We start from the raw sequence: 15,357 nt of genomic DNA on the forward strand, positions 1-15,357 counted from the left end.
TTTAATGTCGACACAGTCTCTGAGCATATTAAGCATACAGCTTTATCTTCGACGAAAGTGAAAAAATAATCAAATTTCCACTTTTCTTGGAAATGCCTGTGCTCATCCGCAACCTTCCGTTTTTTTGTTTGCTTTTCCGACATGCTATTATGGATTAAAAATTTGAAAGTTAAAAAAATTGTAGGAAAACTTAATTTTGAATAAAAAAAACTCTAATATTACCTTTTTGACAATAATATTGCACTCACGCCTTTCAAGAAACACAAGAATTGCTAAAATTGCTAGTTAACAGCTTACCAGTCTTACAGATTGTGTGACAGAAGCAAACACAAACGAGCACAGACGCGGCGCGTTCGTATTGCATGTTTAACAAATCGCTGACAAGTGAGTAACAAAAAATTGTTTCGGTTTAGTATGTACTACCATTTTATTATAATTAATTTTATAACAATATATTGATGGGAGAAAGTCGATAAAATAAATTCAATTTTAAAAATGTTTGGTGGGGGCCGCATAAACATGTTTAACGGGCCGCAAGCGGCCCGCGGGCCACGTGTTGCTCATCCCTGGTTTATACTGTACTATTTTAGATGCGATTTTTTGTTTTTATCTGCGTTTTAGTAGGGTATGCCATGGGAATGCACGCTAAGAAGGGATTTTTCGAAATTCTCCCTCGGGGGAGAGAGAGAGTATATAGTCTTCATCGAGTACTTAGGTGTATTAAATTAATAACATTTCAGACATTGTTATAAATATTTTTATCTATTTCGATTTTAAAAATGTTCGAACTGTTTTAAATTCGAATTTGTTATTGCATATTGGTTTGATTATAAAACGATTGTAAACGTTCCAGAAAATTGATCAAATTGAAAATAGTTCGTTTGATTCTCGGCAATTCTGATCATTCTCAGCGGTAGGTGTTATATAACAATTACTATGGTTGTTGAAATACTGAATATAAATGGGATTTGCTTGCAAAATTTTCGCGGGCGAAGTCGCGGGTAACAGCTAGTTTTAATAGGTATATTCGTAAATAGTAGTTTTTATTCATTTTTAACTTCTCGAAAAATAAAGTTTTGATGAATGTAGACTCTTTTAAAACTCTTTTAAAACTCTTAAAACTCTTTTAAAACTCTTTTCGCCCTGTGGGCGAAAAGAGTTTTAAAAGAGGGCCCTTTTTTTTAGCAAGCCCATTATGGGTTCGGCCAGGCTCACAATGGGGCGGCCGGGAGGTGAGGGACGGGACCCGATATATCTGGTCGGTCCGTCCCCGAAAAATTCCTGGGGATTTTTTGACCCGTCCGAATTCGATCCCGGCGGTAGGCTGCCACCTTGACCGTTCGGCCATCCTGCCGTCATTTATATAATTACTAATATGAAAGCCGTCGCCTATGAATATTTTATAACGGCTGTAATTTTCGTCCAATCCAGATGAAATTTTGGTTATATTCGCTTTATGTTCTTACGAAAAGTATAGACTACTCATTTTACGGAAATATCTGCTATATAATAAATGTTTTATAGATTTCGGATCGGTGATCGCCAAGGACTGTATACTGTTTAAAGTCCTTGGGTGATCGCACTTACGTCGCAGTGACATCAATGACCACGCGACGTTCGTGCTCGACGAGGAAATTTCCCTTATGTTGCATTTTTAAATATTTTGACAAATGGCGTATTTTAAACTTACTTCATTCAATTTAAAATTTAAACTTTAAAAATGGTAGCCCACCGTGTCACTTCTATAACAATTTTTTTTTTAAATCTTTCTATAGTGACCACGTGGCTTTCTATTTTTCTGATCGGAAGTAACGATCTAACTAGCATGTTATTTAGAAAGTGTTGTCGTCGGTGTTGACGTTTCTAGGGTAATTTTCACATAAGCTGCAAAGTGACTGAACATTTAACCAGTGTAGTTTTGAAGATATTGTCTTAATTTTTATTAAGCATTCAGTTCTGTTTTATTTACATACCAGTTTTACTCAGAGATTACAATCTTTTTATATCACCTAAAGTTCACTGAGAGAAAATTCTTTACTTAAGAAATGTTTTCAATTTATCATGTTACCTTATTTGTATATTGTAATGAGCTATATGAGTATTCAATTTATCATGTTACCTTATTTGTATATTATTAATGAGCTATAAGTAAAATAAGTTGAATAACTTATTTTACTTATGTTAATAGCTCATTGATAAAATAAGTAAAACCAAACAAATAGAATATTTGAAATTGAACCATCTGAATTGCATTAAGTGTCGAAAGTAAAAAATATTGCTGAATGACAGCTTTTTATCAGCAGGATAGATCTGGGACTGTCCTAGACAAATGGACATAATTTTGGCAAAACTACAGTTTCCAGATTGTGTTGACAGCATAGTTGTTGACTGTACATGACAAGAATATTAAAGGCCACAATACTAAACACATCAGTATGGCAATCTTCTGTAAATTACATTGTCAGGAAATTCTTAAAACACAAATATGTACACAAATAGCACATTTGTTTTTTTAGTTATATCTTCAATCTAGCATGTAGCACAAGACACTGGTATATATGCTATATACAATACACCATCAACACCATAATAAGTCTCTGCTTAGTATAAGATCTATCTTTCATATCTAGTTATACTACAAAAATATATAACTTTAATACAGCATAATGTTGGCTCATAATGCAAAGGAAATTTTAGACTAAATTTTTCATGCTATATCAGGTCTACAGTGTAGTATAAAAAACAAAATAATTAATTTTCCAACAGTTATTTCCTTTGAAGTTCACATGCTGTGAATAATTTTATTATTATTATTATTTATTTTTAGCATGTCCTAAAGGTTCTTACTCCGATAAGCCAAGTAAAAGAGATTGTATTGCATGTCCTATTAATTCAACAACAAGTAAAGAAGGGAGCAAAAGTATCAAAGACTGTTTCTGTCTTCTTGGACATGAAGGAAATCCAGAAAATGAATCTGCTTGTAAACGTAATTAAAAGTTTATTTATCATATAATATTGATTTTTGAGTACTTTGAATAGAAATATATGACAAATATTTATTGCATGTATTCAGAACTAAATGTTTAAATTTAGTTAAAATATTTTTTTATTTTCTATTAATAAATATGGTAGCTAGCAAATTTCAAAAATAATGATAGCTTCACAGANCAGTTCCTGAAGGTGGATCTTTAATACCTCCAAATAAATGTGGAAATACATTTAACAGTTCGTGTACATTTAAATGTAAAGAAGGATATTGTCCATATTCATGTGAAAGAAATATTAGTTTAGAAAATAATGAACGTCCTTGGGATATTGAACCAGAAGAACCTAGAAAATGTTTGGAAACAAAGAATTGGTCTGGAGTAGAATTTTATTGTGAAAGTAAGTAAATTTTTTAATATATATTTTATATATTAAAAACATTCTGAACTAATGCCACAGTTTCACAGTGAAGGCCACAGTTGCTCAGTTAATAAAAAATTTAGTTAAAATGGAGAATCAAAAATACGTATAGGCATAATTCCTTAAATTCATGTAACAAAAAATATGTACATAATATGTAATAATTTAGTTAAAAATACATACAAGTAAGTTGTGAACTCTCAAGATACAGCGATCATCTGATATAGTGAATTTTACTAATCCATTCAAACTTGCCATTTTTCATTTATAAAAATTTATATATGTGAATAATGAACCTTGATGTAGTGTGTAGAGAAAAATCACACTATATGTTATAAATAAAAATAATAACTATAGTTATTATTTTTATTTATAACATGTTTAAAATCATAGCCTATTAAAAAATTTCATATACTTATGGGAAACATGATAAAATTATATTATTATTTTAATAATTACAAACAGGGCTGGTTCTAGTAGGTGTGCAATGTATGCATGTGTGCATATATTAGTGCACTTTAAAAAATAAAATTTAAATATAATTTAATATTTTAATACAGGGGTCAGTGATGAAATAGATTGATGTTGGCATGATGACTGATGATATAGCTGTGAAGTTTATGGATATAAATAAATACATGTTAGGTGTTTTGCATTAGAAAACTTAAAAGTGCTATAGAAAATTCTATAATAAAATATGTAATACATAGGTAAATAAATAAGTAGGTAAAAAATAATAATTAGGTACCTATTTTAATGCTTTATTAAACCAAAATACAGAAAATATTTGTACTATAAATTTGCCAGACTCATGACAATAGATAACTGATTTGCGTAATGCTAGTGTTGTCAAATATTAGTATTGACATACACAAGGGTCAACTGTTCAGTCTGTTTCTGATCAAACAATTTTTTCCTTTCTTTTTTTTTAGTTAGAACATGTTCTAACTAAAAAGGGAGAAAGAAAAGGGTTTGTCCAAAAGTCATTTTACGGTCTTCTTTTGAGCACAGTTTCCTTTACTTGGAAATGGGTTACTTCGGCAGGAGTGTCCATAGAATTCGCCAGCTTGATGCTGGTCTCAACAATCGGATAGTTGCTGTCTGAATTTAGATGTAATTATGCACACAATACCTTTCAAGGGAACTCTAGATATCTTCCAACTCAATTGAGAGACCTCAAAAAATGTTATTTAAATAAGAGTTTGATTATAAGTTTGAGATAATGTCCGGAGAGCTTTGTCCTTTACTTTTAAGGGGATTGTCCAGTCCAATCCACAGCACAGTCAGTAATTCGCATTTAGGTCCACTTCAGATGAAATCCCTGTGTGATATGTCCCACTATGCTGATCCCCTCTGGAAAAACTGAACTGTCTGAGCAAAAGACAAAATTGTCTTGTCTCTGCCAACTGTTAGGCCTACACAACATTAGTGTACGTAGTGCCAACATATTTTCAGAAGATTACTAAAATATATCAAAAATTGCTTAATTCCTTTTCTGCTAATGTCCCAATTAAGCAAAAAGTTGTCTCAATTAAATGATTAAATTATGTATTAATTTATTAGTTTGGTTTTCATTCTTTGAGATTTGGCCCACTAAAGCTGCTGCCCCAATTAACCGGTGGCCCAATTAAGCGGAATCCACTGTATTTTAAATTAAATAAATTTAAAAAATATGATTAAAAATTGCAGCCCAGCATTGTGAAAATATCATAATAAATAATTACTCATTATTATTAATTTTTTTCCCCTTAGAAATACTAATATCTGATTGACATACTGATATCCTCAATAATTCTGGCATAACCAGTCATCCTACTCATGTTCTCCAAAAAACATAAAAATGCAATACAATACAGTAATACCCCAAACTTACATGATAGGTGGGACTGAGCAATAACTGCATAAGTCGAATTAGCGTAAGTCGGGGTATAATTTTGCAATTTGTGTAAAATCCAAGTCGGATGTATGTAAGCTAATAAATGTTCTTGTTAATCTTATCTGTTCTTTTGATTCATTCACAGTTACAAGAAATCACCACGAAGAGTTTCTCAAGTCTCCGTAGATATAACAAACACAGAAATAAATAACACAAAATAAATTGTAGCTAGATGTCGATTCTGCGTGATACATCCAAACATGTAAGCCGAACAATAGTGTGTGGGGAGTGAGTAATCGAGAGTTGCGTGGCGCTCAAACAAAAGACGAATCGACGAGATTTGAAAATCGCGTAACTCTGGGTTCACATAAGTCAGGGTAGCGTAAGTCGAGGTATTACTATACATGTTTATAATGACGCACTTGGAACCAAATTATGGTGTAATACAAAAAACATTGAAAAAAAATGAACATTTTCAAACCCCTTCTGGGCTCTGCATCAGATTCTTAACTGTTCCTAGATGGATATTTGATTATGGAATGACATTTAAATAAGAGTTTGATTATAAGTTTGAGAAAATTTACAAAAAAACCATGTCATGCATGTTGGCCTGCTTGGACACAAGTGGCTAGAGCGAATTGTGAATCTGCTCCTGCCAGGCCAACAACAAAACCATCTCTTTAAAATTTACGCATGTAGCTGTGAAGCTGGATTTAAAAATGTGCATAGCCTCTAACCATTTGAGATATTCAGTGGGAGGCACAGAAAGGAGATTGGCCTGGGAAAAGTCGGCTACTATGTCAGGATCCATTACATAAGTAGTGATTGAATGATCTCACATGACAAATATCCACCTGATGTTCTTGTATTCTGATACCCATGGAACGTTTAATAGAGCCTATATATATCACATCTCTATCACATATATATATATATATATATATATCTAGGAAAGGTTAAGAACCTGATACATAGCCCAGAAGGGGCTCGAAAACATTCATTTTTTTCAATGTTTTTTGTATCACACCATAATTTGGTTCCAAGTGTACCATTATTATTAATTTGGTGTGGTGAATAGTTCTTTACAATGCATGTTTAACCTATCAACTAATGATTTCAAATGAAATAAAATAAACAAAAGTATAATTAAGTTATTTACTGATTTATGAAAAGAACACAGAATGATTTTAAAAAATTAAGTTATCAGACATTTCTTTATTTTATGTTAAAAATATGAAAGTTAAGACAATAACTGAGCAGAAAACTAGTGAAATAGAATAAAATAATTTTTTAATTAATGAAATTTTAATATCTGATAATGTGCAGTTTAGTAGACTTTATCTTTACAAATGCATTAGTATTGAATGACACTATGATTAATGAATGGCTAAGGAGATTAAGATATCAGCCTATTGCTCTTGTGGACCTGAAATCAAATCTGGATGAGCCAGCCCAAGAATTTTTATGGGTGGTCTGTATATACAAGACCCAACCTTCAGCACTCAGCCATCCATAGTGGATCTAACTAAAAGGCCCTCTTAATGCCCACAGAGTGGAAAATAACAAAAATTGAAAAAACTTAGACATTTATATTATTATTTTCTCATGTTTGAAAAGTTGGAAAAATAAGAAAAACAGAATTAAGCCATTTTCTAATTTTAAGATGCATTTCTATGTTTATTTTTGGGAATCCATCTGGCTACAAACAACACAATTACATATGTCCATATATTAATTTATAATATAATAGTAGTATAATATAATACAGTGGAACCCCAGTTAACGAACGTAATCCATTCCACGAGTCCATTCATTAACTGAAGCACTTTTTTCCATAGAAATTAATGCAAATACAATTAATTCGTTATAGCCATCAGTATTTTTGTAATTTTATTTGTAAAACGGGTTTTCTTTAATGAAAATATAGGAAAACGTGCTTATAAACAGTTGATCTAGGTTAAATTTTCGGAAAAAAGGAAAGATTTGACGGGTATAAAAAACATCATACACGATCGTTAAAGTTCTAAAATGACAGATAGCAGAAATAATAGGCTAAATTATGAGCGAAAGGCTTATAGGTTTATCAACAATCTCCGATCAGAGTTGATGAACAGGTGTCAAATAAACGCCTCGGAACAAACCTTTCTCGTGACCTGATCTGGTTTCGGTTTACACCTGGAGACAAAAAAGAAAACAATTGGGAAGCGAGGAATGGGATGCAGGACAAATTGTAAGGTGAGATTCAAGGAAGAAATACTATAAAAACCCCGAATATCAAGGTCAAAACGCAGTTTTCCTAAAAATTCTATGGCGATTAATCTGTGTCATCTTCGTCTGGATTAAACCTGAAGTCGTTCCCGCTAAAATTGTGTTGTGTCTCATGGACCACTCCAGTCGTTGAGGCTCTGTCACCTACCATTGCTTCTGTAACCAAGCAAACCCATCTCATCCGCTCTGGGGCTACGACTGATCAGATTGCACTATCATAGGACCAGCGATACGCCACTCCTCAGTACCGAGAGAAAATATTGTAGATAAGCCATTTCCAACTACCTCAAATATGTAATATATAAAATAAGCATCTTCCCGTTCTAATAAACGATTTTCACTGTAAAATACTTGTCATCTTTGTCTCCTCCGCCATCACCAATGTACGAATGGACCCTAGGCCATCACCGACACACGATTAACTGATTTTTCCGTAAAAGTCGGCAAGCTTACAAATTTGTCACAAAAAGCCATTAAGTTTGTTATCTGAGACAAAATTTTTGCAAAATAATAGTTCATTAACTGATTTGGTCGTTAACGAGGACGTTCGTTAACCGGGGTTCCACTGTATTACATAATGACTACATGTAATAGTATATATGTTATTGTGAAAGACCGAAATTAGAGAATGTCAATATTCTCCAGTGAATGTCGACACATACAAAATATGTCGATGAAAGACCGAATATTTGGTTATATTATTATACATTCGAACAATCGCTAGTGTATGTTGACAAGCACAGATAAGCTTTTGTAGAGGTTGAAACAATACCTGAGAAGCCAATGTCCACAGAGAGGTGATAGTCTGTTGCCAAATTCTTTGCCATTTCTTTCTGCTCAAATTGATGATACCATACAAATACAAGTCTCTGATGTTGACCGTGGCCATACAGATGCCCGAAATGTGTTGGCAGTTGATGTTGGAATAGAAGACACCAACTTTTATAAATTAGCAAACAAAAATGGTACTCTCAAGCAGCTTTATACCCGTAATCAGTTCGTAATTTCTTCTCAAGAAATATTACTGAGATAAGCAGCTGCAGCTAATTCGAAAAGTGGAGGGCAAGGCTATACATTCTGTCATTGCAAAAAAAAGTGTTCCACGAATAAATGCAGTTGTAAAAGCAAGGGACTCTCATGCAATTCAAAGTGCCATAACAGTTTAAGTTGTTGCAATAAATATGATTGTATAAAGTTAATAACATAATTTATGTGTAAGTTTATTATTGTATTATTTTCTTTAATGATTTAGAATGTACTGTTTGTTTTAGGTTCAACAGTTTATTTACATGTGCTGTTACTTAAGCTTTCTCCTATTTTGACATATTAAAAAGTTGCATTTTTGTCTTAACGTAANCACATAATTTATGTGTAAGTTTATTATTGTATTATTTTCTTTAATGATTTAGAATGTACTGTTTGTTTTAGGTTCAACAGTTTATTTACATGTGCTGTTACTTAAGCTTTCTCCTATTTTGACATATTAAAAAGTTGCATTTTTGTCTTAACGTAATAAAAATATTTTTATTCAACATTCACCATCAGTGCATGCTGAATGTCGACATTTGCTGGTGTAAGTGAGAAATAATGATATTTAGCAAATATTTCGTATATACACAAAACAACTGTGTGAATGCTGACATTCACCAGAGAATCTCGACATTTGCTAGATATTGGTCTTTCACAGTAACATATATATCTATACTAAACATATACCAGTATATGTTTAGTGGAGTGTCCAGTAATGTATCCAGGGTTTTGAGAGTAAGATTGCTTCTCAAGGTTGAAAATAAACTGTTTGAATGTTTAATTAACAAGGGTTTTGTGTTATGTTTTTTCACTTTATAGTTAATATTACAAACATATGACTTTATTTATTTTTAATAATAATTAAAATAAATAAATATAAATATATATATAACATATTCAAACTCTAGCAAATATCTGTTGGTTTATATATAGAACAAATATTTTTGGTGGCCTAAGCCAGTGGTGCACAAACTATTTTCATTTCCGAACCCCCCCTTTTGTGTAAAATTTTGTCCTGACCCCTAGAAAGACATTTTTTTAATTGTTAACATAGTTAAAGTGAAATTCTTTCTGGGATTTGCACTTATGTTTCTGCCTTATTACAGGTCTGAATAAACACATCATTTTATGAAACAATGGTTTTATTTATGCATATGGGTATAAATATTTATTTAATAAAAACTACTTTTAAAAAAACTTTACATCATAAGAATTCAATGTGAGATATGCACTTACAAAGAGCTCATGATTGTTTCTATGTTCAGATGTGTATTGGGAATCACAAGCTGTAAGTCATCCCATCTGTATTAGGTACTAAGACAATTGTTTTCATAAAAAAAATATAGAGCTATTTTTAAAAATTTATAATTTCATTTCACTATTTTACTGGTACCTGATACTTGTTGAAGAAACACCTTATATTTTTTTATTGTCAAATAAATTTCTTTGAATTTGGTGATCCTGAAAAATTTTCTTGTGACCTCTCTTGGGGGTTGCAACTCATGGTTTGCACACCACTAGTCTAAGCCACCATTTATCAGATTATTTTCATTTTTTGAACTTAGAACAGCTTCTCAAAAAGAATGGTTTTTTTTCTTTCAAAATTTTGAACATCACATGTATTGGAAACATTTAAATATTAAATATATTAGTAGATGTTTCACTCTGATTGGTCAGTTGTGGTTATTGCACACTATATCCTGGATTTTCATCAAGGCATAGAGAGCCTTGATGGAAGATATTACTATATCTAGTTACAGTGTGGCATTAAATTTTAAAATAAATATATTGCTTAATGTTATTAATTATATAATTTATTTTTTTAATTTATTAAATACTAAAATTTTTACAGAAATTAAATGTTCAGCTTTAAATTTTCCAAAAGATGGTAGTCATAATTGTTCTCAATCAGATTTTGGATTTGGAACGGTCTGTCAAATGAAATGTGACGAAGGCTATGTATTGCATGGTTCTGTTAATAGGCAATGTCAAAGTAATGGTAAATGGGATGGAAAAGATACAACATGCAAAGGTAAATTACATGTAAATTACTTGTTTTGTGAATTAAATTATAAAAAAGTATATATTTTTAGTCAAAATTTATATAATTATTTTTTAAATTAAAAACTTTATTTTTTAAAATTCCTAATAGTTCATATATCAAATATTATTTGTATTTTTCATATAATTATTTATTATTATATAATATTGATTTTTGAGTACTTTGAATAGAAATATATGACAAATATTTATTGCATGTATTCAGAACTAAATGTTTAAATTTAGTTAAAATATTTTTTTATTTTCTATTAATAAATATGGTAGCTAGCAAATTTCAAAAATAATGATAACTTCACAGAGCATCAGTTAATTAACTGGAATAGATTGAATCTAGAAAAAACTGCATCAGCCAAAGTTACCAGAGAATACTTTATAGTTCTTTTGCTTAAACTTTTAGGATTTTCTTATCAACAAAGAAAGATTAAGATTTGAGTAGTGACATTATTTATCTGTAATGTTGTTATTGATGAATCTAACATTGAATGGAATAAGCTATAATTATGCAAAAATGCAATTAATGTAGTGATTGCAATATCATAAACCATAAAAATACAAATTTTCTACTGTATTAAATTTTTGACAGAGGATTAATCAATTTTTTCACTTTTAACCCATTCAAGACAATACTTGAGTTGATTTGTTGAGGAATCTCTTCATTAACTTGTAATCATCCGAGTCAATTTGTTTGCCATTTAGTATGTTTTCATAAAATGAGATGGCATTTTTTATGCTATAATATTGAAAGATTGATGACATTATATGACTCAGCACTTATTCTAGTCTCAAACACAATGTTCAATTAATTTTATTAACACATACTCAGTGAGCATAAACCATTGTAAATGAGCACTTGCATATGAAAGTATTTTTAAAACATGGCATCTTGTAGTATAAAATGTATATTTTAACATATGTTTATATAGAATTAAATGATTTATAAAAATTGGTGCATTTTCATTTGTAAATACTCTGAAAAAATTTTTTCTCAACATGTACAGTAAATTAAATGTACAATAAAAACAGTTAGCAAGACATCTTTAATACAAAACAATACATGGAATTTACTTACTCGGCTCAACATTTTTTTTTGTTGACACTTCTGTTCTGTGGCCACTAAGGGGTCTTTCCACACATATGGGTTTGGCCAGGCCCCACAATGGTGATGTCTAAAAAATGTTGGAGACAGGGCCTGATGTATTCAAGATGGACCTTCCATTTTTTGGATAACTCAATTTGAATTTGATCACAGGTTTCTCAGAGTAGTATGAAGAAGACTGATGACTGAGATGACTAAGGCATCAGCCAATTGGTTGAGACCTTAATTGCATTAGCCTAAGTCTTTTATAGAAAGATCATTGCTACCATTCAGGCCAAGAATTTCTGAACCTTACTAAGAAAGAAGTGTCAAATAAATAAAAGATGTATATTATTTTCAATATAGCTTCCTTTTATCACAATACATTTTTCATAATGTGAAATTAACAAATTTATACCATCAGAAAATTACATTTTGTCTTTGCTCTCAAAATGTTCAAAAACAGCTGCTTTGACTTCATCATTGTTGAAATCTGATCTTTGCAGATGAAAATTTAATTTTGAGAACAAATAAGTCATTTGGGGCTAGGTCAGGAATGTGCAGTGGATGAGGAAATTCAGTGAAGCCACATTCTTTAATGGCAGCCTTTATGTGAAATACAGTGTGAACAGGTGCATTGTCATGAGAGGCACATCTCTTTTGAAAGTTTACCCTTCTTTTTTTCTTTTTTGGCATCGTGGAGTCTTATGGTCAGGTTGGCATTCAACATTCACTGTAGAATTTCTCTCCTCAAAGTCTATCAATAAAATGCCATTGTGAACCCAGAAAATCATTGCTGTAACCTTTTTTGTTTTAAAGAAGCCCTTTTGGCTTCTTTAAAAGAGATTTCCATTCACAGCACCCTTCCATCAATTCTTTCTTGGACAAAAGATCATAATATAGAACCATGGTCTCATCCCCCATGACAATGGACTGTAGAACTCTGCAGAGCTCCAAAAAGTGTTGAGTGCAGTTGACCTGCTGTTGTTTCTGAAGAATTTTGGACACTCAGCATGCACTGACCTTATTCATTAACAAATGTTCATGAAGAATTTGAAGAATCATTGTTTTGACAAGTTCAATCTTGCAGAAAATTCTTTTTTTTCAGTGTCAATTGGAAAGCACTTCATCCTTGATAAGTGTGACACTTTTTTCAGTGATTGCTGTGGCTGAACAAACACTACATGAATTATTGATGAGAAATTTTTTCCAAGTTTAAAATGTTATGCCTATTGTTTTACTAATGAAGTAGGAGCATTGCCATAAACATTATAAAGGCATTTATGAATTTTTGATGCTTTCGACCTTCTTTGTCAAGAACTTTATCACTGCACAATACTCAAAATTTGACATAGTGCATACAGGTTATGCTAAGCCAGATTATCTGACATGTGCGAATGAGAATATTAAAATGCAACTGAGAGTGCTAATATCTCAACTGTTGAACTTCACAATGCTGCCACTCACATTTTTCTGTGCATGTGCAAAGTAGGTCAAGTCAAGAACTTTTGGACCTATATTCTGAGTAACAGTTGATTTTTTTTAAAACCCTTTCTGCTCTGTAGGCACTAAGAGGACTTGTTTAATCAATCCCATTATGGGTTTGGCCAGGTCCAAAATGGAGTGGCTGTATGGTAAGGAATTTTTCTGTGGTGGTCCAAGGGAGGGCTCCCTTGGACCACCACAGAAAAATTCCTGGTTGTTTTGAACAATCTGAATTCAATCTCAGGTCCCTCCAAGTGGTAGGCTGTCACTTCTTTCACTCAGCCATCCAGCTGATGGCTAGACATTAATATAAAATTGGTTCAAGTAAAACATTGTTTCAAATATCTGCTATATGATTCCTGAAGAAAAAGATAGCTTTTTATCAAAATCTGTACTTTAGTTATCATTTATACTTTTGATACTTATTTGAAGTAAAACCTCCAAAATTACATTTTTTTCTGTTTCACTTTTTAAAATTATTACTTCTGCAATAATAATTAAAGTGAAATGGTGACAACAGATGTGTAGTAGTGTTAAATACCGTATTTACTCAAATATAAGACGACCTCACATATAGGATGAGGTGTGACTTTAAAGATCAAAATAAAGAAAAATTAGATTTATTAATACAATTCTAATTTTATTTTGTTTAATCACATGTAAAATATCAAATGAACATAAATGCACACATTGTCCTGCAAAAATTACTGTCATTTTAAAAACTTTAAGAAAAAATCTTGTAAAATCAACAACATAATTTCTTCATGTAAAGCTAGACAATCGGGAACTTTTTTTTTTGCCAATTCTTAACAGCCGAATCCACTCTCCGTCAATTACACTTATGAGTTTCTCCAAATTATGATTTTCAAATAATCATCCGTTTTCACATGGGAATGGATTAAAACTTATATCATGCTCCCATGTGATTTTGGAATTTCAATCTGGAATTCAATTCAAAAGCTTTGCTTTTCCTATTGCTATTAATCTTTATTCCTGACAATATACAAGAATGATTCAAACAACCTAGATAAAATACTTATGTTTTTAAATACAAGAGAGTAAGCATCTGATAAAATGCGAATACACAGTTCACAAAAATTATTTGCAAAAACGCAAAGAATCTTTTGCTTGCCATATAAGATAACCTAGGAATTTGAAGCTGTGATAAATGAATAAAAATCTTGTCTTATATGCGAGTAAATACGGTTATCACTTATGTGTTGAGTACAGATGGAGACTAGGATACCTTACAAGTATAAATCATACACGACTACTTTGATCCGTTTCAAAGTCACACTGAACCAAAAAGTGGCAGGCTTGATAGAGACGCCACCCCATGGCTGTTTATTTGTTAGAAAAATAAAAAGTACAAATGAAGGACATATAACACAAATCATTGCCACACATATAGGTAATGACAGGAGAGAAATTTAACAAGTAGTGTTCTCAATATCATTTGGCAGGTATGAGATGCATGCTAGTGTGAGTTATATGAAAGCTTTTATTTTACTTTTACTAATTCTTTAAACTTGCAAATAATCCACATGAAAATATCATAGTTTTTGGTATTTTTATAATTTGATAAGCATTCAGTTTAAAAAATTAATATTTTTTTGTTTTACTTTTTCAAAGCTGTTCAGTGTCCTGTTTTGAAGATCAATAAGCTTCTTCGAGTAAAGCCAAAGTCATGTTTTAAGGATAAAAGTGAACTTAATACTGTCTGTCGGTAAATAAAACATTTTTTTCTCTAAATTAAGCATTATATTTAAAGTAAACTTTTCTTATTTAAATGTAAAGTAATTAACAATTTAAAATGGCATTTAAAATAGTGTATTACTTTTGGAAAATTACTTTTTAACATCAGAACATTTTACAAAATTCTTGTTCATGATTTATTAACTTAAAAAGGTATAAAATACCAGTTAGATGGATAAAATTAGAAAAGTTGAATTATTAATAATCAAGTCTATAAAACAAGAATTAAGTACAGACTAATAGCCAACAAACCTATTTTGTTTGTTGTCTATTATTCTGGCTATTAATAATCTAATGTTTTTTGTTGTTCTAACATAATTTGAATTCAACTTAAGAATTTAAATTTAAACCAAATTAAATACTTTAGGGAAATGCTATTTTTTGCAACAATGTTAGTAATGAA

At 31.1% G+C, this 15,357-nt stretch overlaps 1 protein-coding gene across 1 annotated transcript in view; it reads left to right on the forward strand.

Moving 5' to 3' along the window:
* Positions 1–15,357, forward strand: part of LOC111616870 (sushi, von Willebrand factor type A, EGF and pentraxin domain-containing protein 1-like) — a 184,934-nt gene that overhangs the window by 18,020 nt on the left and 151,557 nt on the right. The window contains exons 4-7 of the mRNA XM_023358224.1: positions 2,828–2,986; positions 3,172–3,384; positions 10,431–10,610; positions 14,832–14,925. Of these exons, the coding sequence (XP_023213992.1) occupies positions 2,828–2,986; positions 3,172–3,384; positions 10,431–10,610; positions 14,832–14,925 (646 nt within the window). The remainder of the gene's footprint in view (positions 1–2,827; positions 2,987–3,171; positions 3,385–10,430; positions 10,611–14,831; positions 14,926–15,357) is intronic.

This window comes from Centruroides sculpturatus, unplaced genomic scaffold, assembly GCF_000671375.1.
Source record: "Centruroides sculpturatus isolate CEXI.00-Female unplaced genomic scaffold, Cexi_2.0 scaffold24, whole genome shotgun sequence".
NCBI classification, from domain to species: domain Eukaryota; kingdom Metazoa; phylum Arthropoda; class Arachnida; order Scorpiones; family Buthidae; genus Centruroides; species Centruroides sculpturatus.